Below are 27,671 nucleotides of genomic sequence, written 5' to 3'. Positions count from 1 at the left end.
TGACAGCTGGGTACTGGAGACTCTACTCTCTGGGTCTGGTTGGAGTCTCTGACAGCTGGGTACTGGAGACTCTACTCTCTGGGTCTGGTTGGAGTCTCTGACAGCTGGGTACTGGAGACTCTACTCTCTGGGTCTGGTTGGAGTCTCTGACAGCTGGGTACTGGAGACCCTACTCTCTGGGTCTGGTTGGAGTCTCTGACAGCTGGGTACTGGAGACTCTACTCTCTGGGTCTGGTTGGAGTCTCTGACAGCTGGGTACTGGAGACTCTACTCTCTGGGTCTGGTTGGAGTCTCTGACAGCTGGGTACTGGAGACTCTACTCTCTGGGTCTGGTTGGAGTCTCTGACAGCTGGGTACTGGAGACTCTACTCTCTGGGTCTGGTTGGAGTCTCTGACAGCTGGGTACTGGAGACTACTCTCTGGGTCTGGTTGGAGTCTCTGACAGCTGGGTACTGGAGACTCTACTCTCTGGGTCTGGTTGGAGTCTCTGACAGCTGGGTACTGGAGACTCTACTCTCTGGGTCTGGTTGGAGTCTCTGACAGCTGGGTACTGGAGACTCTACTCTCTGGGTCTGGTTGGAGTCTCTGACAGCTGGGTACTGGAGACTCTACTCTCTGGGTCTGGTTGGAGTCTCTGACAGCTGGGTATTTTCCCCCCATAATATTTTCAAATCAAATCAAATTTTATTTGCCACATGCGCTGAATACAACAGGTGTAGACATTACAGTGAAATGCTTACTTACAAGCCCTTAACCAACAATGCAGTTTTTTAAAGAAAAAAATAATATTTCATACAGTAATGTTGATCAGTAGTATTAGAAATCACCCTGGATCATTATTAAACCCCATAGTATTTCATACAGTAATGATGATCAGTAGTATTAGAAATCACCCTGGATCATTATTAAACCCCATAGTATTTCATACAGTAATGTTGATCAGTAGTATCAGAAATCACCCTGGATCATTATTAAACCCCATAGTATTTCATACAGTAATGATGATCAGTAGTATGAGAAATCACCCTGGATCATTATTAAACCCCATAGTATTTCATACAGTAATGATGATCAGTAGTATGAGAAATCACCCTGGATCATTATTAAACCCCATAGTATTTCATACTGTAATGATGATCAGTAGCATTAGAAATCACCCTGGATCATTATTAAACCCCATAGTATTTCATACAGTAATGATGATCAGTAGTATGAGAAATCACCCTGGATCATTATTAAACCCCATAGTATTTCATACAGTAATGATGATCAGTAGTATCAGAAATCACCCTGGATCATTATTAAACCCCATAGTATTTCATACAGTAATGATGATCAGTAGTATCAGAAATCACCCTGGATCATTATTAAACCCCATAGTATTTCATACAGTAATGATGATCAGTAGTATCAGAAATCACCCTGGATCATTATTAAACCCCATAGTATTTCATACAGTAATGATGATCAGTAGTATCAGATATCACCCTGGATCATTATTAAACCCCATAGTATTTCATACAGTAATGATGATCAGTAGTATTAGAAATCACCCTGGATCATTATTAAACCCCATAGTATTTCATACTGTAATGTTGATCAGTAGTATCAGAAATCACCCTGGATCATTATTAAACCCCATAGTATTTCATACAGTAATGATGATCAGTAGTATCAGAAATCACCCTGGATCATTATTAAACCCCATAGTATTTCATACAGTAATGATGATCAGTAGTATGAGAAATCACCCTGGATCATTATTAAACCCCATAGTATTTCATACAGTAATGATGATCAGTAGTATGAGAAATCACCCTGGATCATTATTAAACCCCATAGTATTTCATACAGTAATGATGATCAGTAGTATGAGAAATCACCCTGGATCATTATTAAACCCCATAGTATTTCATACAGTAATGATGATCAGTAGTATTAGAAATCACCCTGGATCATTATTAAACCCCATAGTATTTCATACTGTAATGTTGATCAGTAGTATCAGAAATCACCCTGGATCATTATTAAACCCCATAGTATTTCATACAGTAATGATGATCAGTAGTATCAGAAATCACCCTGGATCATTATTAAACCCCATAGTATTTCATACAGTAATGATGATCAGTAGTATGAGAAATCACCCTGGATCATTATTAAACCCCATAGTATTTCATACAGTATGATGATCAGTAGTATGAGAAATCACCCTGGATCATTATTAAACCCCATAGTATTTCATACAGTAATGATGATCAGTAGTATCAGAAATCACCCTGGATCATTATTAAACCCCATAGTATTTCATACAGTAATGATGATCAGTAGTATCAGAAATCACCCTGGATCATTATTAAACCCCATAGTATTTCATACAGTAATGATGATCAGTAGTATCAGAAATCACCCTGGATCATTATTAAACCCCATAGTATTTCATACAGTAATGATGATCAGTAGTATCAGAAATCACCCTGGATCATTATTAAACCCCATAGTATTTCATACAGTAATGATGATCAGTAGTATCAGAAATCACCCTGGATCATTATTAAACCCCATAGTATTTCATACAGTAATGATGATCAGTAGTATCAGAAATCACCCTGGATCATTATTAAACCCCATAGTATTTCATACAGTAATGATGATCAGTAGTATGAGAAATCACCCTGGATCATTATTAAACCCCATAGTATTTCATACAGTAATGATGATCAGTAGTATCAGAAATCACCCTGGATCATTCATCATGTCAGACATTTCCCTCTATTTCTCCCCACATGGAACTGCTGATGTAAAAGGGCTTCATAAATAAATGATTGATATAACGTTGAACTCCCAACCTCCCAACCAGACTACAGTCTGTTACATTCTCACATTCTCCACAGTTCTGGGAGGAAAACCCCTTTTATGATCTATAATGTATGGCAGTAATCTTACTTTGGGTCAAAGGGCATTGGTCCACTGATAACATTGAGAGGATTGTACATGGACCAGTCATAGACAGACAGCTGGGTACTGGAGACTGCTCTCTGGGTCTGGGGGTTGGCAGTGCCCCCCTCCTCTCTCTCCTCAGAGACACTCATCTTAGAAGTGTGTTCCAACTTCCAGAATTACAGTGTGATAAAAAGACTCACACACCATTTAGGAGACACACACTTCCTTGATTAAACATATACTTACTAGAGTTTACAGGATATCCTGCTCTGTCCTCTCTCCAGTTTAGAGTTTATAGGATATCCTGCTCTGTCCTCTCTCCAGTTTAGAGTTTATAGGATATCCTGCTCTGTCCTCTCTCCAGTTTAGAGTTTATAGGATATCCTGCTCTGTCCTCTCTCCAGTTTAGAGTTCATAGGATATCCTGCTCTGCCCTCTCTCCAGTTTAGAGTTTATAGGATATCCTGCTCTGTCCTCTCTCCAGTTTAGAGTTTATAGGATATCCTGCTCTGTCCTCTCTCCAGTTTAGAGCTTATAGGATATCCTGCTCTGTCCTCTCTCCAGTTTAGAGTTTATAGGATATCTTGCTCTGTCCTCTCTCCAGTTTAGAGTTTATATGATATCCTGCTCTGTCCTCTCTCCAGTTTAGAGTTTATAGGATATCCTGCTCTGTCCTCTCTCCAGTTTAGAGTTTATAGGATATCTTGCTCTGTCCTCTCTCCAGTTTAGAGTTTATAGGATATCCTGCTCTGTCCTCTCTCCAGTTTAGAGTTTATAGGATATCCTGCTCTGTCCTCTCTCCAGTTTAGAGTTTATATGATATCCTGCTCTGTCCTCTCTCCAGTTTAGAGTTTATAGGATATCTTGCTCTGTCCTCTCTCCAGTTTAGAGTTTATAGGATATCCTGCTCTGTCCTCTCTCCAGTTTAGAGTTTATAGGATATCCTGCTCTGTCCTCTCTCCAGTTTAGAGTTTATAGAATATCCTGATCTGTCCTCTCTCCAGTTTAGAGTTTATAGGATATCCTGCTCTGTCCTCTCTCCAGTTTAGAGTTTATAGGATATCCTGCTCTGTCATCTCTCCAGTTTAGAGTTTATATGATATCCTGCTCTGTCCTCTCTCCAGTTTAGAGTTTATAGGATATATTGCTCTGTCCTCTCTCCAGTTTAGAGTGTATAGGATATCCTGCTCTGTCCTCTCTCCAGTTTAGAGTTTATAGGATATCCTGCTCTGTCCTCTCTCCAGTTTAGAGTTTATAGGATATCCTGCTCTGTCCTCTCTCCAGTTTAGAGTTGATAGAATATCCTGCTCTGTCCTCTCTCCAGTTTAGAGTTTATAGGATATCCTGAACTGTCATCTAAAAATATGTAATGGCTGGACAAGAACAAATATACTTTTATATAGGTATGCTTTCTACACACCATGAGGATAAACCATTAACCATGAGGTGTAGCTAACTGTTTTCTTTACTGACAACTGGGGTTAGAGACAGACAGAGACTGAGAGAGACACAGACCTCAGCTAACAGTTTTCTTTACTGACAACTGGGGTTAGAGACAGACAGAGACTGAGAGAGACACAGACATCAAATACTCATGATCTTTGACCTTCCACCATTTCAGGCTTTTTTCACAGAAATTGCATGGTAACACTTTACATGGCAGATGATAGGCATTAAAATACATTCATAAAGCCCTTGACCATTTTAAATAATAGTATTTACATTTTCATCATTTAACATACGCTCTTATCCAAAGATACTCAAGCGCACATCTACAGTTTTTTTACCTAGTCAGCTCAGGGTTTCGAACCAGCGACCTTACGGTTACTGGTCCAACACCCTTAACCGCTAGGCTACCTGCCACCAGTGTATGATGGGCATCTTACAACAACTACAGCTGACATTATTGTGGTCATGTTATGTATTTAGTTTTTTATTGGGATCCCCAAATAGATGTTGCCAAGGCAATCATTTTTTTATTTTTTTATTCAGGCTGCAAAGTAAGGATCCTACCAGGGATTATTTATGTATGATGTTGGTAGAATGTATACATTGGGATAGTAGTAAGGATCCTACCAGGGATTATTTATGTATGATGTTGGTAGAATGTATACATTGGGATAGTAGTAAGGATCCTACCAGGGATTATTTATGTATGATGTTGGTAGAATGTATACATTGGGATAGTAGTAAGGATCCTACCAGGGATTATTTATGTATGATGTTGGTAGAATGTATACATTTGGATAGTAGTAAGGATCCTACCAGGGATTATTTATGTATGATGTTGGTAGAATGTATACATTGGGATAGTAGTAAGGATCCTACCAGGGATTATTTATGTATGATGTTGGTAGAATGTATACATTGGGATAGTAGTAAGGATCCTACCAGGGATTATTTATGTATGATGTTGGTAGAATGTATACATTGGGATAGTAGTAAGGATCCTACCAGGGATTATTTATGTATGATGTTGGTAGAATGTATAAATTGGGATTGGCATTTACATTTCATTCATTTAGCAGATGCTCTTATCCAGAGTGACTTACAGTTAGTGCATACATTTTTATTATTTTTTATACTGGAATCGAACCCACAACCCTGGCGTTGCAAACACCATGCTCTACCGACTGAGCTACATCCCTACCGGCCATTCCCTCCCCTACCCTGGACAACGCTGGGCCAATTGTGCGCCGTCCCATGGGTCTCCCAGTCACGGCCGGCTACGACAGAGCCTGGATTCAAACCAGGATCTCTAGTGGCACAGCTAGCACTGCGATGCAGTGCCTTAGACCACTGCGCCACTCGGGAGTATTATTTATGTATGATGTTGGTAGAATGTATACATTGGGATAGTAGTAAGAATCCTACCAGGGATTATTTATGTATGATGTTGGTAGAATGTATACATTGGGATAGTAGTAAGGATCCTACCAGGGATTATTTATGTATGATGTTGGTAGAATGTATACATTGGGATAGCAGTAAGGATCCTACCAGGGATTATTTATGTATGATGTTGGTAGAATGTATACATTGGGATAGCAGTAAGGATCCTACCAGGGATTATTTATGTATGATGTTGGTAGAATGTATACATTGGGATAGCAGTAAGGATCCTACCAGGGATTATTTATGTATGATGTTGGTAGAATGTATACATTGGGATAGTAGTAAGAGGCCGGTGGGTAAATGACTAAGATTCAAGCCTCCCGTCAGTTAAGGAGTTTTGTTTCTTTATTGTGTGTTTAGTTGTACCTTTACCTTCCTGTAGTTGGTCATTTGGAAGGTTTATGTATGGAGGAATGGTCTAATATCACTCCAACTCAAAACATTTTAGAAAAAGGCTCAGTGCCGTTATCCTCGCAAGGGAGGTATTGAAAGGGAGAGCCAATTTTGACCCCTACCTTTTTGAGAAAAAAAGTATTACTTGTTAAACAAAATTTCTTTCTCTGAGCAATTGTATTGGTATAAAATCATTTAATTTAATAATTTGAGACCCCACTGTATACTTCAAAGTTAGAGATATGTTGAAACTGGATCCCTCATAATGATTCTACATTTTATAGTATGCCATGGCCTTTACTGGCCAAAGGTTAAACTACTGTTATGTTTATGCTACTCTATGGTGTTGAGTCACTGGACTTTGACCAGATATTATTGCATCCAAAGATCAACTGTACCTAGAACATAGATACAGAGCCACTTGTCATCAGGAAGGTGCTCTCTCAGCACAACGGAAAATATCTCAATGACTTGCCATGTTCTGGTTGTGAATTCAGGCTACAAGGTAAGAATCTTCCAAGGGATTATTGTAAAGTGTGTAGGGAAATTAAATGTATGGTGTTATTATAGTATAGAGAATGACAGTTAAACACTCAGATCTAACAGTCCATTTCACCTGGGACAGGTACGTGACAGTTCAATCATACAAAATGGCGCTAACTGGGCGTAGGCAAGTCAAATTCAAAAACATATTGTTCATATCTCGTATTATAGGATTCGTATATCGTGATTATGTTACAATATGTAAACATTTTAATGTATCATAGTTCTAAATCATCTTTCAGAATATCAGAACATTTGTTGTTTTCAAAATTACAATGAGCTCCTACTTCCTGTGTAATTTGGTATGAAACCTGAACGTACTTTTCTTAACATTGATATTATGAATTAAATTCAATAATAGCATAATAATAGCAGACCTGTTGAACAAAGCAACACACTAGAATGAGTGGAATTATTACAAGAGAAAGTGAGACATTATTATTACTAATATTATTATTGTTATTATTAATATTATTATTATTATTATTGTTATTATTATTAATAGCTTCACTATATGGAGAAAAGATTAAACATATCAGTTATGACTACATGTGATTGCATTAAATCACCTGACTGTTTGGATGTGTCTGTTAGTAAATGTTTGATTTCTAAGAGATAAATTAGAAGAATTGACCTTCAATAATGAGTTGTCACTGTGTTCACCACAACCAACATGCTGCATCTCTGTTTAGACATCAGTGCTCTAAAATGAGTCTCTCTGGGGAGAGAGAGGAGGAGGTGCCTGCCTCTAAAATGAGTCTCTCTGGGAAGAGAGAGGAGGGTGTCCCTGCCTCTAAAATGAGTCTCTCTGGGGAGAGAGAGGAGGGGGGCCCTGCCTCTAAAATTAGTCTCTCTGGGGAACATGACACCAAAGCTAAGAGGTGAGATGACAATATTGTTTAAGCATTTATAAGGAGTTTATTTCTAAAACGTTATATCCACAATTGTTTCACGTTTGTTATTTTACATCAGAAATGATTGCTTATGTGTACCTTCATGTGTCTGTCAAAACGCTATATAGCTGGAATGAAATGTTTGTATCCTGTATATTTGACTGTGATATGTGGATGTCTCACCAGCATGCACGCACACACACACACACACACACACACACAGACACATCTTTACCAGCATACACACACATCTTTACCACATACACACACACATCTATAGAAGTTTTGCATGACACAATCATTTATCCTACTCTTCGTTATTGTCTAATATGTTGTCATGCAGAACCTTATTGTTTTTACTCATTCTGATCGTTGTTACAAGCGGAATTTTGACAATACTACCGTCAAATCAACACACTCTTCACTCCTGTTTAAACCAAAAAGGGTTCTATCGCTTGCTTTATATATGGAACCACTAAAAGTTATATGTAGAGTCCCTTTTATAGGGTTCTTTGATCAGAACTCTAGAGGTTCTTCACTGAACCAAAATGGTTCCATATAGAACCCTGCATGGTGCCGTTTATGAATTATGGCTACTACTATTAAATAGGAATATTTTTTGCTAAGAATATAATTTATATGAAAATAGGAATGGTTGAAAAATCCCAATATTCATTAAAAAAAATTCTTAGAAATAGCAGTGCTGGGGATTTGGAAAGCCATAGTCAGTCAATCAACAATAGAATAATGCTCTTATGAAAAATATTGACCTTTATTTTAGTCTGTGGATATTATGCGACTAGAAAGGTTAAAAATGCATGTATGACATCACAGTGCAGCTGAAAAAATATGGCAGGTGGAAATCTAAAGAGGATGTTCTAAGGAGATAGGTGGGCGGGGCTGAGAGTAGCAGAGGGGCGGGATTAAAAAAGATCATGATTGGTATTAGTCATTACTGTAAACACTATAGATGTCTGGGAAAAAAATAATAATTACTGTGTATAAAAGTATTGTATGGGGGTAGAATTGATCTTCATTATATGCAAACACACTGGTGGCCAGGGAGGCATCTCTTTGTTTGAACGATGGCCCACGTCAACTCCGGCTGACTTCTTTACAATACAATACATTACAATACAATACAACTTTGTCCATTAGTTACAGCAAACAACGAAAACATGTATTCTGCTCCGTTCTTAACCCCCCAAACAGCAGACCTCACACATACAGTTGAGACGAGCACAGGTTCAAGCTGCAGTGCAGCCTCCCTGGATGGAGAGCATGTTGTGGGGTTAAGGGCCTTGCTCAAGGGCCCAAGGAAAGGTGATTGTTTTGAAGATGTGAACCAATTAGCTCTCCAGGGGTCAGATCAATTCCGCCCGTTCTTTCCAGCACCCGGCCCGGGATTTAAACTGGACACTTTTCGGCCACAGGTCCAACACCTGCCACAGCTCCAACTAATTTGAGTTAATATTCAGAAATAAACATGAGTTAATCTGCCAAAATGAAGACAAAATGTTATGCAGACATCATTATTATGATAACATACAGTGGGGAGAACAAGTATTTGATACACTGCCGATTTTGCAGGTTTTTCTACTTACAAAGCATGTAGAGGTCTGTCATTTTTTATCATAGGTACACTTCAACTGTGAGAGACGGAGTCTAAAACAAAAATCCAGAAAATCTTACAAACAGATTTTCGGGATTTTTGTTTTAGATTCCGTCTCTCACAGTTGAAGTGTACCTATGATAAAAATGACAGACCTCTACATGCTTTGTAAGTAGGAAAACCTGCAAAATCGGCAGTGTATCAAATACTTGCTCTCCCCACTGTACATGCAGTTGTCATCAGCAGCAGCCACAAGAGAGACCCTCTGATAGTTCTGGGTAACTGCCAGACTGAGCAAAACATAGATAGTGTGTTAAAAGTCATGTAATGTTTAACTAGGCTATTGAATCACCAAGACTTATTATACATAATTATTATACAGAAATCATTGTCAAAAGCTGAAGAGATACTGTTGCATGTAGGTCTATATTATTTATGGATTGATCATATAGAAAAATTAAAATATTATTTTGAACTACTCAAAAGCAATTACATGTGGCACAGAAACCACTGACTCGCTGCATTATTCTATAGTATTATCAAGACACCTGCTGTTAACTCTTAACTGGCTAGGACAGCTCATGAGGTGTCCTAAATATCTGCATAGCTTTTATTTATACCCTTAAGAGTAAAATGTCTTTATTGTCAGCACTTATACGACCAATTTTCTACTCTGAGACGCTTTGTGGATATGGGCTCAGATCTCAAAATATTGTTATAAAATAACTTTGAATGTTTGTTTTACATATATATATATATATATACAGTGGGGGGAAAAAGTATTTAGTCAGCCACCAATTGTGCAAGTTCTCCCACTTAAAAAGATGAGAGAGGCCTGTAATTTTCATCATAGGTACACGTCAACTATGACAGACAAATTGAGAAAAAAAAATCCAGAAAATCATATTGTAGGATTTTTTATGAATTTATTTGCAAATTATGGTGGAAAATAAGTATTTGGTCACCTACAAACAAGCAAGATTTCTGGCTCTCACAGACCTGTAACTTCTTCTTTAAGAGGCTCCTCTGTCCTCCACTCGTTACCTGTATTAATGGCACCTGTTTGAACTTGTTATCAGTATAAAAGACACCTGTCCACAACCTCAAACAGTCACACTCCAAACTCCACTATGGCCAAGACCAAAGAGCAGTCAAAGGACACCAGAAACAAAATTGTAGACCTGCACCAGGCTGGGAAGACTGAATCTGCAATAGGTAAGCAGCTTGGTTTGAAGAAATCAACAGTGGGAGCAATTATTAGGAAATGGAAGACATACAAGACCACTGATAATCGCCCTCGATCTGGGGCTCCACGCAAGATCTCACCCCGTGGGGTCAAAATGATCACAAGAACGGTGAGCAAAAATCCCAGAACCACACGGGGGGACCTAGTGAATGACCTGCAGAGAGCTGGGACCAAAGTAACAAAGCCTACCATCAGTAACACACTACGCCGCCAGGGACTCAAATCCTGCAGTGCCAGACGTGTCCCCCTGCTTAAGCCAGTACATGTCCAGGCCCGTCTGAAGTTTGCTAGAGTGCATTTGGATGATCCAGAAGAGGATTGGGAGAATGTCATATGGTCAGATGAAACCAAAATATAACTTTTTGGTAAAAACTCAACTGGTCGTGTTTGGAGGACAAAGAATGCTGAGTTGCATCCAAAGAACACCATACCTACTGTGAAGCGTGGGGGTGGAAACATCATGCTTTGGGGCTGTTTTTCTGCAAAGGGACCAGGACGACTGATCCGTGTAAAGGAAAGAATGAATGGGGCCATGTATCGTGAGATTTTGAGTGAAAAACTCCTTCCATCAGCAAGGGCATTGAAGATGAAACGTGGCTGGGTCTTTCAGCATGACAATGATCCCAAACACACCGCCCGGGCAACGAAGGAGTGGCTTCGTAAGAAGCATTTCAAGGTCCTGGAGTGGCCTAGCCAGTCTCCAGATCTCAACCCCATAGAAAATCTTTGGAGGGAGTTGAAAGTCCGTGTGCCCAGCGACAGCCCCAAAACATCACTGCTCTAGAGGAGATCTGCATGGAGGAATGGGCCAAAATACCACTAACAGTGTGTGAAAACCTTGTGAAGACTTACAGAAAACGTTTGACCTGTGTCATTGCCAACAAAGGGTATATAACAAAGTATTGAGAAACTTTTGTTATTGACCAAATACTTATTTTCCACCATAATTTGCAAAACATTTCATTAAAAATCCTACAATGTGATTTTCTGGATATTCTTTTCTCATTTTGTCTGTCATAGTTGACGTGTACCTATGATGAAAATTACAGGCCTCTCTCATCTTTTTAAGTGGGAGAACTTGCACAATTGGTGGCTGACTAAATATTTTTTTTCCCCCACTGTATGAATATATATATATATATATATATTTATATATGAAAATATATATATGAATATTACTAACGTAACCCACTGTAAAGACTGGGTTTAATTTATTGTGTTGCTCTGCTCATGTCCGCGTTCTGGAACTTTCCGCTTCCCCGTACAGAACTGTCCGTGTCCACGTACGGTGTGGCGCCAAGCATATTGTCCAGTTAGGAGCAGAGTGGGCTGAGATGATCTTGGGGAATAACGACGGAGTTCGTTACAGTGTTGAGACACCGAAGTTTATTGTTCAATTTTCTTTTTGGTCAGGGACAGTATGAGTGTAGCCAGATCCTTTTCACTCGCTATCCCTTGTTTCATTTCGTGGTTAACTGGATTCGTCATCATCCTCGAGACGAGGGACAGACGAACGACCTGCTAGCTAGCCAAGCTAGTCGGTACAGCTAGCTAAGCTAGCTCCTCTACCAGCAGCATCCTAGTTATTCTAGCTACCACTACATCATCACCGGCTGCCTGCATTTCTTGTGGACCGATGGAGCTCCCTGGTTTTTTCTTCCACCCACCTCACTCATTGACGGATGCTGGCTTCCTACGCTCCATCTGTCCGGTTCTCCTCTCTTCACTAGATGGATGGTAAATTTAGTGTTTAACCCCTCTGTGTCCAAGGACCAAACTTTTGAATATTATTTTTTTAACGCCTTTTTTCGGAGAAACACGTGTTAATTTCAACCGCCATGGAGCCCAGTTTCATAATATTACCTTATGTCTTTAGTTATGAAGTAATTGCGAAAAAACAGGCCTTATGTTTGGGAATTTTTCACCCTACCAGCTCCTATTAGTTCTATTGAGCTCCGTGACACAGACTCGCCGTCAGAACATTCTATTCCCAGCCCATTGTTCTGCGTCACAATGCCAGCTTCACTATTGTTATCAATGAGACCTGCCTGCGTTAACCCTGTAGGTTTACCTCAGGTAACTTATTATTAACAAGGTTACGGCTACTTGGTGAGCGTTAACCCTGTAGGTTTACCTCAGGTAACTTATTATTAACAAGGTTACGGATACTTGGTGAGCGCACACACTGTTCACCTGAGTACATGTTGTGGTCACCAATAGTGAGGGGACATACAGTTTAAGAGGTAATGGCTGGCGGATAGCCATCAAACATTAAACATTTTCTGGTCATGTTTAAATATATTTGTTTTAAGAAAAAATTGTACAAACTAAACAAATCCTCTTTTTCAAGATGTGTCCGATTTAAACAGCCAGAAGACATTTCTTAATTAAGAAATAAAAAATGTTTTGACGACTTGTTGTTTCTAAATGGCTGCTTGGTAATTTGATATGCATCGAAATCTTCGTTTGTAGGCATCAAATTGAGTGAATGCTGCGCAGGTTCACTGAGTTCCAAACCAAATGGGTATAATGGGGTGATTGTTGTCTAATCGGGTGGTCTAGCTCATTGATTTGTAGATCTGACGCAGTTGCTACCTCAGATTATGAGCCTAGCAAGTGTTGTGAATGAGCTATGTAGTACCCACATACGGCCACAAGGAGGAGCAAGAGTGCCATAAACCCATACTGTTTTTGGCCATATAAACCCTAAACCTAACAATCAATCAAATGTATTTATAAAGCCCTTTTTACACCAGCAGATGTCACAAAGTGCTATACAGAAACTCTTACCCTACTTATAACCTATTTTAGCCGTAACCCTAACCCCTAATTCTTGGGTAGGGTAGCCTAGAACACTTTTAGAAACTATTTTAGTAATAATATTATCTTAGTAAATACAATTATAGTATTAAATAGCGTTTTGATTATTTTGTTGTTATTTTATTATATGTATAATTGCAAGACAGAACACTTGATAAATAAGACACATTTGTTTTATTTTTCAAAAGTGGTTTGAATTGGGTGACCTAGTATCCTCTGTGTGAAAGTCCAGCAATTGGCGTGGGGCAGGTTTGAGACTGATCTAATACACTTTCTTTCTCAGCTGCCTCACCAATGTCTGTACGTGAATTAATAACTTTTAATTGCTAAATATTTCCAATAGATGGCAGCATAAGACCACGAAGCATCAGTTATAGGCTACAAGCAGCAATATGATTGACATAAAATAGCATGCAACCAAATACTATATGTCCCATGATTTTCTAAAATGGTCAATCATTACTTTTGTTAGCTATGTATCTCGTATTAGGCCTGTGATGCTTTTGGAAGAGCTATAGCAGGTGTTGAACCCCTGGTAAATAATCACTAGTCAGATGCTCCAACCTGAACTCTAGTATACATGCATTTTTTAAATATCTAATATTGCGATTAAACAACCTCGGAATAGATAAGACAAGAGTGTGTCTTCCAGCCCACCAATAAATTACACCATGCAACCCTCCCAGTTAGCAAATGTACCTCAACATGCCCCTCACTTGTGCTAGAAGGCAGAGTGCTTGCTGCTGGTTGATGAATCTGACAATGACTGTACTAGGAAAATACGTTTTTCTCGACCAGAGGTGACTAAATTAATGTTCAGGCTTATTGATAATTGTTATAGTAATGAAGTATAATTTCAAAACATGAGCATAAAAACAGCTAATAATAAACATGAATCATCATTATATTATTTCACAGTAATCTGTTAAATGCTTTTTCAGTCGTTCCTCTTGCGTTAGCAGTGTGGAAAGGGACAGTAAAAAGCGTGTGCAGGAGTTTTCCTGTGAGGGGAAGTGGTGGTGTATCCAGGGAGAAAACTAAACTAACCTTCTGAAATGTCATTCATGGTCTTATGCTGCCATCTATTGGAATTATTTAGTAACAGCAGTAGTACTGAATAAAGTATATCCTTACTAAAGTAGTAATTACTCAGAATTGCAAAATATGACATTTTCTAGTTCATTTTACCACTTACAACCATAAAATAACCATTTATAGCATAACAAACAATGAAACTGACATAAACCAAAAACACCATACATTTAGTTTATTTATATTTATAACTATTTATTTAGATGGGTGACATTATCTGCCAAAGTAACACCACTGTAGATAAAGAAGAGCTCTCCAGTAGGTGAACCAAAACATTCAAAGGCCATTTTCTCAAAAGTGAGGTTACAAGTTTATCATCTTTCAAAGCAGAATAACTTTCCCATTGTTCCTCAACTGTAGTGTATGATATACATTTTTCTAGCTGAGTCTCTACTTTTATCCAATGTAAAAAACACCATTTCAAATTTTGCTACATAAGACCGAATCAAATTGTTTGACTGTGTAAAACCTAGCAGTACTATTTATTTCTCTGAGAGTGAGGCAGATATATAGCATTTTGCAAAAAACATGATTATTTGTCTCTCTGAAATGAAACCATCAAGTGATAGATTTTAAATAATCACATGTCTGTCATTCAACAACCATGCCATGATTAGCTACTGAAAAATCACACCAATCTCTTTCATAATTTCTTTAAACAGTAAAAGCTAATTTACGAACATTTCTGAAAATGGATATATAGCGTTTTGGAATGAAACTCTTGTTTCTCCATCTGAGCTCAGAGTAGATGAGAGATGTAATGTTTGTCTCTGTTGTGTTGAAGCCCAATCAAGCAGGAGAGACCAGCCTCCCCTGTACCCAGCTGTGTGTCCATGAAGAGTGACCGGTCTATGGGTAAACCTATAAACTTCAGAGAGGGAGACTTTTCTAGTGAACAAAGGTAAGAATAACTCATGGGTCATGGTCAGTGAGTTAAACAACACTGTCTCTAGTCATTTCTCCTCTCCCTTTTTCCCATTTATTTTTGTTGTTTTCATAATCCATAGGCTAATCCTTTTTTCCATTTTCATAGTCCTAAAACAATATTAAACAAACACAACATTCCCTCCCTGTGTGTGTGTGTGTGTGTGTGTGTGTGTGTGTGTGTGTGTGTGTGTGTGTGTGTGTGTGTGTGTGTGTGTGCACCCCCTGGATGAGGAGATGTAATCTCATGTTTTGTCCACAGAAACCAACAGGAGAGATCAGAGTCAGAGATTCTCAGTGGTCAGTCTTCCCAGAGTCATCAAACAGACCTGGCCTCCATATTCAGTGTATGTGGTCCTGTTATTTACTTTTTTTTTTTTTACCTCAAGTAAAGTTGTTCTGTCAATCATTCATTCATGTGTTAATGAGAAAGCATTTAGTCTCTTGCTTAACTTATTTACTTGATTTATTTCAGTTGCTTGAAGAGAATATCATGACATTTGTGAAGAACGAGCTGAAGATGTTCAAGAGGATTCTTAGTCCAGAACTCCCAGAAGGCTTTGAGAGTCAGAAGCAGGATAAGGAAGTGGTGGATGCTGAAGATGAGAAGCAGGAGAGCAGTGCCAGAGAGGGGGCTCTGAAGATCACACTGCACGTCCTGAGGAAAATGAACCAGAAGGAGCTTGCTGACACACTGGAGAAAAGTAAGAGCTGTCTGCCTCATGTTGAATGCTGTTTTAGAACATTTAAAAGCTGTAGCTAAAGTACAGCTAAAGTAGCTGTGTAACTCAATGATATTGTAGCAGCCTTAACACAACACCTAGTGACGTCATCAAGTAGCAGCGGGGATGTGTTGTGTTGATTAATAGAGAGAGAGAGAGAGAGAGAGAGAGAGAGAGAGAGAGAGAGAGAGAGAGAGAGAGAGAGAGAGAGAGAGAGATAATACCAATAATAATATAATCAGTCACACCAGTCTGTAATGCATTATGAAAACATTTACACATTTATATAGTCAGTTAAGCGAAGAAATTATTATAATTAAAAATTTTATAACAGTCTTACAATACTGTAGGCATTAAAACAGACGTAATATTAATATCCTCTGTGTTATTTCTTCATTCAGATGAGCTTGCTGTGATTTGCCAACGTGAACTCAAATCTAATCTAAAGAAGAAGTTTCAATGTGTATTTGAGGGGATCGCTAAACAAGGAAACCCAACACTTCTCAATAAGATCTACACAGAGCTCTACATCACAGAGGGTGGAACAGGAGAGGTCAATAATGAACATGAGCTGAGACAGATTGAGACAACAACCAGGAAACAAGCAAGACCAGAGACTGCAATCAAATGTAACGACATCTTCAAACCCTTAACTGGACAAGACAAACTTATCAGAACTGTGCTGACAAAGGGAGTCGCTGGCATTGGAAAAACAGTCTCTGTGCAGAAGTTCATTTTGGACTGGGCTGAAGGAAAAGCAAATCAGGATGTCCAATTTGTATTTTCATTCCCTTTTCGGGAGCTGAATTTGATGAAAAAGGAAAAACACACTTTGATTGAACTTCTCAATCACTTCTCAATGGAAACCAAAGAATCAAGAATCTCCAACTACAACAAGTACAAAGTTCTGTTCATCTTTGATGGTCTGGATGAGTGCCGACTGCCCCTAGACTTCCAGAAGAACAAGATCTGTTGTGACGTCACAAAGTCAACCTCAGTGGATGTTCTGCTGACAAATCTCATCAAGGGAAATCTGCTTCCCTCTGCTCTCCTCTGGATAACTACCCGACCTGCAGCAGCCAATCAGATCCCTTCAGTGTGTGTTGACCAGGTGACAGAGGTACGAGGGTTCAATGACCCACAGAAGGAGGAGTACTTCAGGAAGAGATTCAGTGATGAGGACCTGGCCAGCAGAATCATCTCACACATAAAGACATCAAGGAGCCTCCACATCATGTGCCACATTCCAGTCTTCTGTTGGATTTCTGCAATAGTCCTTGAACACATGCTGAAACATAAGAGAGAAGAGATGCCCAAGACTCTGACTGAGATGTACACACACCTTGTCGAGTTTCATACCAAACAGAAGAATGAAAAGTATATTGGGAAAGAAGAGACAGGTCCACACTGGAATAAAGAGATAATTCTGTCACTGGGAAAACTGGCTTTTCAACAGCTTGTGAATGGCAATCTGATTTTCTATGAAGAAGACCTGAAAGAGGCTGGCATTGATGTCAACGAAGCCTCAGTGTACTCAGGATTGTGCACACAGCTCTTTAAAGAGGAATGTGTGCTGTACCAAGACAAGGTGTACTGCTTCGTGCATCTGAGCATTCAGGAGTTTCTGGCTGCTGTATATGTGTTCCTCTCATTCATCAACAACAATGAGAATCTAATGGACAAACTGCAAACAAAGACCAGTAACTTTTCTTTACTGTTCAGACACAAGCCTGAAGTCTCTCAAAAGTCAAACTGTCACCTGCACAGTGGTCAGCTCTGGTCTTTGTGTTGCTGACTTCAGAAAAGGAGCTGGATGTGTTTGACCTGAAGAAATACTCCAGATCAGAGGAAGGTCTTCTGAGGCTGCTGCCAGTGGTCAAAGCCTCCAGAGCTGCTCTGTGAGTACATAAAATGACATTTAAGTACTAATCATCAGGAAGAAATATTCAGTTTAGAGAAATATATGTATTATAATATGTATATAATATATCATATTAAATAGAAAAACTTACTGAATTAGTGCATTGGTGTTCACATTTGTATAACAATATGACCATGCAATTCTAGGAGACGGAAGATGACTCTATATGTTGTTTAAGAGAATAAACCAAATGCATCTGCCATTGTCCTTCTACACTACTGGTGTTAAATTAACAGTGTGTTTGTGAAATCATGATGATCTCTTTGCAGGCTGTCAGGCTGTGGAGTCACAGAGGAAGGCTGTGCTTCTCTGGTCTCAGCTCTGAGGTCAAACCCCTCACACCTGAGAGAGCTGGACCTGAGTAACAATGACCTGAAGGATTCAGGAGTGAAGCTGCTCTCTGCTGGACTGGGGAATCCACACTGGAAACTGGAGACTCTGAGGTCTGTATTCCTGTAGTTGGTCAACAAGTGATAACTGTTCACCAGATCCACATATGTTTACCAGGCACATATAGTCCACACAATATGTGTTTGGACAGTGAAGCTTACAGTTTTAGATTTGGTGCTATGTTCCAGCATTTTGGATTTGAGATATAATGTTTCATACTTGGCAACAGTACAGAATGTCACCTTTTATTTAAATGAATTCATAAATATATATTTTTTACTGCTTAGAAATGAAAGCACTTTACGTATCTAGTTCTCCCATTTTAAGTCGTAATTATTTGGACAAATTCAATTAGTCAAAAGTTTATTGGGCTCCCGAGTGGCGCAGCGGTCTAAGGCACTGCATCTCAGTGCTTGAGGCGTCACTACAGACCCCCTGGTTTGATTCCAGGCTGTATCACAACCGGACGTGATTGGGAGTCCCATTGGGCGGCGCACAATTGGCTCAGCGTCGTCTGGGTTTGGCCAGTGTAGGCTGTCATTGTAAATAAGAATTTGTTCTTAACTGACTTGCCTAGTTAAATAAAATAAAAATACATAAAAAAGTGTTTGGTCCCATATTCCTTACCTGCAGTGATCACATCAAGCTTGTGATTCTACAAATTTGTTGAATGCATTTGCAGTTTGTCTTTGTTCACACACACTGGACACACTCACACACTGGACACACACACACTGGACACACACACACACACACACACACACACACTTGACACACACTGGACACACATGCACACACATTTGACACTCACATAACCTGGACACACACACACACACACACACACACTGGACGCACACACACACACACTGGACACACACAAAAAGTATTTGGTCCCATATTCCTTACCTACAGTGATTACATCAAGCTTGTGATTCTATTAACTTGTTAAATGCATTTGCAGTTTGTCTTGGTTGTGTTTTGGATGATGTTTTTCCCAATAGAAACTGAATGGTGAATAATGTCCTGTCATTTTGGAGTCACTTCACTTGTATTGTCAGTAAGAATAGAATATGTTTCTGAACACTTCTACATTCATGTGGATGCTACCATGATTATGAATAACCATGAATGAATCGTGAATGATGATGAATGAGAAAGTTACAGAGGAACAAGTATCATACCCCCTCTGTTATTGGTAATGGTGAGAGGTTAGGATGTTTTGTTGTAGCCTCTGTAACTTTCTCACTCATTATTATTCATGATTCATTCATGATTTTTTTTTTTTATCATGGCATCATCAGGATTAATTTAGTAGTGTTTTGAAACCTGTTATCTACTCACTTAGACAGAAAATTAATCCAGTCATCATCCACCATTCAGTTACTTTTGGACAAAACATAACCCAAAACAAACTGCAAATGCAGCCAAGGAGTTTGGAACAAAATACTCAACTTTTGACTACTTTAATACATTATAAGTGAATTGGTCAGAATACTTGTGACTTCTTCAAATGGGAGACTAGATACATAAAGTGCTTTCATTTCTAAACGGTGAAACATATATGTATGAAAATATCCTCAAATAAAAGGTAACATTATATACTGTCACCTCATATGAAACATTTGATCTCAAATCCAAAATGCTGGAGTATAGATCCACATTTAAAATGTTATCTTCAATGTCAAAATAGATATGGTGTGGACTGTATACTCAATACAATCTAAATCTGATACCTCATTGTCTGTCTTTTGACTGATACTGCTTTTTAAACTGCTCTGGTCAGTTACTCAAATATTTGTACTTTTATATTTTCCTCTCTACAAGCAATACTTTGATAATTTGTCATTTGTAATAATGAAACATCCATTTATGAATAGATAGAGCAGGTTTCAGGACACTGATTTAACTGAAAATGTTGAAAAATATACTGCAACTATTTTCACCACCAAATAATAGCTGTGTGATTTTAATATGATTTTACTCTTTGCAGGCTGTCACGCTGTCTAGTCACAGAGGAAGGCTGTGCTGCTCTGGTCTCAGCTCTGAAGTCAAACCCCTCACACCTGAGAGAGCTGGACCTGAGCTACAATCACCCAGGAGACTCAGGAGTCAGACTGCTCTCTGCTGGACTGGAGGATCCACACTGCAGACTGGAGAAACTCAAGTATGTAGAGGGTTTATGTCAATGTTCATATCAGACATGTTGGAGTTATCAGGCTAGTTAAGACAAACATTCTGACCACCACTTGGACTAAGTTATATGCTGACCGTGTGTGTGTGTGTGTGTGTGTGTGTGTGTGTGTGTGTGTGTGTGTGTGTGTGTGTGTGTGTGTGTGTGTGTGTGTGTGTGTGTGTGTGTGTGTGTGTGTGTGTGTGTGTGTGTGTGTGTGTGTTTGAGTTCAGGTGTATCCCTCAATGACTGTCTGTTCTTCTGCTTACCGCTACAGTGTGGAACATGGTGGAGAGTACACAATGAAACCTGGACTTAGAAAATGTGAGTGTTGACTGCTGTGAAGAATATGACTAAGAATAAGTCTTAATTCAAGTGAAGTCAAAGTCAAAGACCACCATCATTACTTACTTGGTCATATTAAATATCAGCTGTAGTTCTACAGAAGCACAAATCAGGGACACCAAAGTTTACAAAGAGTTGCTTTGACAATGTGTGTGTCTGTGTATGTGTGTGGCGTGTTCGTGTTACTTTAGAAATGTGTATTTGTGTTCATGCATGCATACAGGTGTATGTGTGTGTGTGTGTGTGTGTGTGTGTATAATTAATGGGAATAAGTGTGTTTTATATTACCATACAGTATAACATACGATCATTGAACAAATCTCAAGTTACCTTAACTTCTCCTTTTGATACCTTGAAACATCTACATTAAATGAAGTAGTGAAAAGTGAGTTAACATTCTAATGTGAATGATGATGATTTCTAATATTTTGTCTGGTTTCATCCATCAGATGTCTGTGATCTCACACTGGACCTAAACACAGTAAACAGATTCCTCTCTCTGTCTGAGGAGAACAGAAAGGTGACATGGAGGGAAGAGAAGCAGCCGTATCCTGATCACCCAGAGAGATTTAACTACTGGGACCAGGTGCTGTGTAGAGAGGGTCTGACTGGGCGCTGTTACTGGGAGGTTGAGTGGAGTGGGAGAGGGGTTGATATAGGAGTGACATATAAAGGAATCAGCAGGAGAGGAGCCAATAATGACAGTAGGCTTGGATACAATGACAAGTCCTGGAGTCTGTTCTGCTCTGACAACCGTTACATTGCCTGTCACAATAATAATCACACTACCCTAGACGTCCCCTCCTCCAGCTCCCACAGAGTAGGAGTGTATCTGGACTGGCCAGCCGGCACTCTGTCCTTCTACAGAGTCTCCTCTGACACACTGACCCACCTGTACACATTCCACTCCACATTCACTGAGACCCTCTATTCAGGGTTTAATGTTTGGTATGACTCCTCTTCAGTGTCCCTGTGTCAGGTGGTCCCTGTGTCAAACACAACATGATGTTTCACTCTAATCATGGTCATTCAGTAAGACACACTGGAGCAACAATGTAGAATATCTCTCTAGTGTGTAAACATATAATTGTAAATATTCATGAATACACACCATTGAAGTTGACAGACATTGTCAACTAGAGTCATTCAGTAATAGAATGAATCACCACACTGTGTTGTAAAAACTGGTTTCATTTAGAAATCATTGATCTTGTTGTTATTGGGCTTCTTGGTGTTTGTAAATATTCTTGTTTCTGTATCCACTGAACGAAATATGCAGTGATTCAAGGAAAGGACATTTATTTAACTGAGAAGATGAACCTTTTAATTAAAACTGCTAAATTACGAACTTAGGAGGAAACGTCAGTGAGTGAAGTGAATGAAGATCACGTGACTGAGGAAAATATTGCTTTGGTTGAGGACAATATTAAAGTGAGTGACAATCAGGAACTTATTGAGAAACGAAAAATTACTGGAATTGTTGGAAACATTGGACAGTTTGATGAAAGTATTGAACAGTGGAGCTCATATACAGAACGGTTTTAATATTTTGTTCTTGTAAATAACATGGATGAGGACAACATTGTGCCTACATGTTTTAGTGTAATGGGGCCAAAGACATTTAATTTACTAGGCAGCCTGCTACAGCCAGACAGAACAGGTAATAAGACGTATGGGGATATTGTGGAGATTGTGGAGATACTTAAAGGAAATATTTCACCAGAATCACTAGTTAATGCTGAAAAGAATATAATTTATATTGTATACAGGAAACTCATTCAACAATTCGAGATGAAGTAACGTGGAAAAAATAATGGGGGGGGGGGGGGGGATATACTTCTCCCATGGGCAAAGAAATTCAAAAGGGGTGATGATATTAATTAATAGTAATTTCGATCCGAATGTGCAAATTGTCAAAATAGATACGCAAGGTAGATGGATTATTTTAAATATGTTATTGGACCATAAACAAATAAGGCTCATTAACCTTTACGTACCAAATAATGATGATCCACAATTCTTTGACAATATATATAATAAATTATCAACCCTGCAAGCAATTCAAGACTATATTATTATGGTGGGAGATTATAATACAGTTTTAAACAGCTCAATGGACCGTAAAGGAAATCACACTACAAACAATCACCCCCATGCTCTTAAGGAAATCGTGAATGTCATAGATACATTAGAACTAGTAGAGATATTGAGGCTTAAATATCCTGATCTAGTGAGATATGCGGAGATTCAATCAAGCTAGTCGTCTTGACTTCTTTCTTATGTCATTCTCGTTGGCACCAAAAGTTTAAAAAGTGTTGATAGGGGACGGAATGCGGTCGGACCATCATATAATTGGCATATACATTACTCTTACTGAATTTCCACATGGGCGAGGATATTGGAAATTTAATCAAAGCCTATTGATGATAACTTGTTTTTAACCAGGACCGAGGAATTTATAACTGAATTCATCATAGGTACAGCAAATCCCCTTATTGTATGGGACACCTTTAAATGTGCCTTTAGAGGCCATGCAATTCAGTACTCATCTTGGAAACAAAAAGCATTTTAGGTAAAAAGAGTCCATACTAACAAAGGAAATAGAAGGTCTAACAGAACAGATAGATAGCAATAAAAACGGTAACTTAGGAGCTCAGAATAAAAAAACTAAAATAAATGAAGAAACTTATTCAAGAAAGATAAGTAATACAGTGGGGGGAAAAAGTATTTAGTCAGCCACCAATTGTGCAAGTTCTCCCACTTAAAAAGATGAGAGAAGCCTGTAATTTTTATCATAGGTACACGTCAACTATGACAGACAAATTGAGGGAAAAAAATCCAGAAAATCACATTGTAGGATTTTTTATGAATTTATTTGCAAATTATGGTGGAAAATAAGTATTTGGTCACCTACAAAACAAGCAAGATTTCTGGCTCTCACAGACCTGTAACTTCTTCTTTAAGATGCTCCTATGTCCTCCACTCGTTACCTGTATTAATGGCACCTGTTTGAACTTGTTATCAGAATAAAAGACACCTGTCCACAACCTCAAACAGTCACACTCCAAACTCCACTATGGCCAAGACCAAAGAGCTGTCAAAGGACACCAGAAACAAAATTGTAGACCTGCACCAGGCTGGGAAGACTGAATCTGCAATAGGTAAGCAGCTTGGTTTGAAGAAATCAACTGTGGGAGCAATTATTAGGAAATGGAAGACATACAAGACCACTGATAATCTCCCTCGATCTGGGGCTCCACGCAAAAATAATTTCACCTGAACACCTGGCTGGTTATATTATTATTATTATTATATTTTTCATTCTACTTTGTCAAAATAAACTGTAAATTGACTTTATTAAGTACTATAACTCTATTACTAATTGAATCTACAAATAAAGTTGATCAGATGGATTACACTGTACTGTTTTTATTGTAAGGGAAACAGAAATAGGCTATAGGCCTTTTTTTATTTTACTTTGTAGAATTCACTTTTTTTAAAGTTACAAAAAATATATATTTCAACGAATATTTCTTCATGCAATTAATCCTTTACAACAGTTTATGCACTATTTATCAAGCGTTTATTTATCAACCATGTTGTCACACCTTGCTCTAGTGCAGGGATGGGCAACTCCAGTCCTCAGGGCCTGATTGGTGTCACACCTTGCTCTAGTGCAGGGATGGGCAACTCCAGTCCTCAGGGCCTGATTGGTGTCACACCTTGCTCTAGTGCAGGGATGGGCAACTCCAGTCCTCTGGGCCTGATTGGTGTCACACCTTGCTCTAGTGCAGGGATGGGCAACTCCAGTCCTCTGGGCCTGATTGGTGTCACACCTTGCTATAGCACAGGGAATGGCAACTCCAGTCCTCTGGGCCTGATTGGTGTCACACCTTGCTCTAGTGCAGGGATGGCCAACTCCAGTCCTCGGGGCCTGATTGGTGTCACACCTTGCTCTAGTGCAGGGATGGGCAACTCCAGTCCTCTGGGCCTGATTGGTGTCACACCTTGCTCTAGTGCAGGGATGGGCAACTCCAGTCCTCTGGGCCTGATTGGTGTCACACCTTGCTCTAGTGCAGGGATGGGCAACTCCAGTCCTCTGGGCCTGATTGGTATCACACCTTGCTCTAGTGCAGGGATGGGCAACTCCAGTCCTCTGGGCCTGATTGGTATCACACCTTGCTCTAGTGCAGGGATGGGCAACTCCAGTCCTTGGGGCCTGATTGGTGTCACACCTTGCTCTAGTGCAGGGATGGTCAACTCCAGTCCTCTGGGCCTGATTGGTGTCACACCTTGCTATAGTGCAGGGATGGGCAACTCCAGTCCTCGGGGTCTGATTGGTGTCACACCTTGCTCTAGTGCAGGGATGGGCAACTCCAGTCCTCGGGGCCTGATTGGTGTCACACCTTGCTATAGTGCAGGGATGGGCAACTCCAGTCCTCTGGGCCTGATTGGTGTCACACCTTGCTCTAGTGCAGGGATGGGCAACTCCAGTCCTCGGGGCCTGATTGGTGTCACACCTTGCTATAGTGCAGGGATGGGCAACTCCAGTCCTCTGGGCCTGATTGGTGTCACACCTTGCTCTAGTGCAGGGATGGGCAACTCCAGTCCTCGGGGCCTGATTGGTGTCACACCTTGCTCTAGTGCAGGGATGGGCAACTCCAGTCCTCTGGGCCTGATTGGTGTCACACCTTGCTCTAGTGCAGGGATGGGCAACTCCAGTCCTCGGGGCCTGATTGGTGTCCCACCTTGCTCTAGTGCAGGGATGGGCAACTCCAGTCCTCGGGGCCTGATTGGTGTCACACTTTTGCTCCAGCCGCAGCTAACACACCTGACTCCAATAATTAACTAATCATGATCTTCAGTTTAGAATGCGATTAGTTTAATCAGCTGTGTTTGCTAGGAATGGGGGAAAAGTGTGACACCCCAAGGATTGGAGTTACCCATCCCTACTAGCTGAAAGGCCAGACGGTTCTAGTGTTAAGGACTGGTAGATGGGTGTTGCTCATGCATTCACTCATGCTGACTGGCTCCAATACTTTGTTCTTGACTAAAACCTCCAAGGCAGCCTTGACTTTTGGTCTGATAGCATAATGTACAGGTCCTGCTTTCAGAAACGTTGGTTTGCTGTCTGGCTTAATGCTAAGCTTCCCTGTAATGTCGTTCATACTACCCAGCTGTCCATTAAAGACTTCTCCATGTTTCTTTAAGATGGCAGGTAGGTCTGTGTCTCCATGTGTCATTGTATGCACTGATGGCCAGTCCAGTGTGATTTTCTCCAACTATGAACATCCCAGTAGTGATGCATAGTCTCCTTTCACAACATAGAGTGGCAGCTTTTCAGATTGCCTGTTTACCTGAACTGTGACATCAGTGATGCCTCTCACAGCGACAGATTCACCTGTGTAAGTCTTTAACACGAGGTGCGCTGGTTGAAGTGGAAGGTGTTTAAGTGTCTTTTTTCTGACACAAGAGATACAGTTGCCCCTGTGTCAATCTCCATACCCACCGGCTGTCCCTCAAGCAAGGGGGAGATATGGTAGCCGTTCGGCCCGCCAGGAAAAAGTCAGTTTTTTCAGTGTGACTTCCTCGTCTGATGAGTCACTCACCTCAGTGTTCTCTTACTCAACAGTGTGAACATGTCTATGTGTCTTTCGTTGGAAGGCCTGTTTCTTGTTTCCCGTTTTTGTGATTTTCTCTGTTCTCTTTTTGTTTCTGGAGACTTGTCCGATGTTGACCTTTTTACCACAGGCTGAACAATCCATGTCCTTACACCAGCATTTGACTTGATTTCCCGGTCTCTGATTTTCAGTTGAAACTCTGTTGAAACGTTTTATTTATTTGAAAGGAACACAGACAAGAACAAATAGCAGCAGGAATGGTTATACAGCTAGATACACAATACTGTTAAAATAAATATCAGAACAAATAGCAGCAGGAATGGTTATACAGCTAGAAACACAATACTGTTAAAATATACATCAGAACAAATAGCAGCAGGAATGGTTATACAGCTAGAGAAACAATGCTGTTAAAATATATATCAGTATATTATGGAAACTAGTTATTGCAGATAAATACAATTATAATAAACCACATATACAATCACCCACCTCAGCTGCATTAACCCACCCTCCAACCCCTCCTGGGACCACCCCAACCCACCCTCCAACCCCTCCTGGGACCACCCCAACCCACCCTCCAACCCCTCCTGGGACCACCCCAACCCACCCTCCAACCCCTCCTGGGACCACCCCAACCCACCCTCCAACCCCTCCTGGGACCACCCCAACCCACCCTCCAACCCCTCCTGGGACCACCCCAACACACCCTCCAACCCCTTCTGGGACCACCCCAACCCACCCTCCAACCCCTCCTGGGACCACCCCAACCCACCCTCCAACCCCTCCTGGGACCACCCCAACCCACCCTCCAACCCCTCCTGGGACCACCCCAACACACCCTCCAACCCCTTCTGGGACCACCGCAACCCACCCTCCAACCCCTCCTGTGCACTTTTCGTTTTTTTGTGATCAACATTTTATTTATTTGAAAGGAACACAGACAAGAACAAATAGCAGCAGGAATGGTTATACAGCTAGAGACACAATACTGTCAAAATATACACTACCAGTCAAAAGTTTGGACACACTTACTCATTGTAAAAGTACAAGTATAAATCATTTCAAATTCCTTACATAAAGCAAAGCAGATGATTTTCTTGTTTTTAAAATGTACGTTCAGCCAGAGGCACACTCCAAC

At 40.0% G+C, this 27,671-nt stretch overlaps 1 protein-coding gene and 1 long non-coding RNA gene across 2 annotated transcripts in view; one reads left to right on the top strand and one right to left on the bottom strand.

The window, feature by feature from the left end:
- Positions 1-27,671, bottom strand: part of LOC311116629 — a 100,714-nt gene that overhangs the window by 64,852 nt on the left and 8,191 nt on the right. The window lies entirely within an intron of this gene.
- On the top strand, positions 16,348-21,915 carry LOC311116616 (protein NLRC3-like; the record flags this gene model as incomplete). The annotated part of the gene is made up of 5 exons (XM_084191679.1): positions 16,348-16,372; positions 16,434-17,818; positions 20,419-20,558; positions 20,842-20,888; positions 21,359-21,915. The coding sequence occupies 5 exons, from the start codon at positions 16,348-16,350 to the stop codon at positions 21,913-21,915; spliced, it is 2,154 nt and encodes a 717-aa protein (XP_084047805.1).

This window comes from Coregonus lavaretus (assembly GCF_964263955.1).
Source record: "Coregonus lavaretus genome assembly, contig: HAP1_SCAFFOLD_228, whole genome shotgun sequence".
NCBI lineage: Eukaryota > Metazoa > Chordata > Actinopteri > Salmoniformes > Salmonidae > Coregonus > Coregonus lavaretus.
The sequence above is the reverse complement of the archived record's forward strand: the minus strand, read 5'-3'. Positions and strand labels throughout refer to the sequence as shown.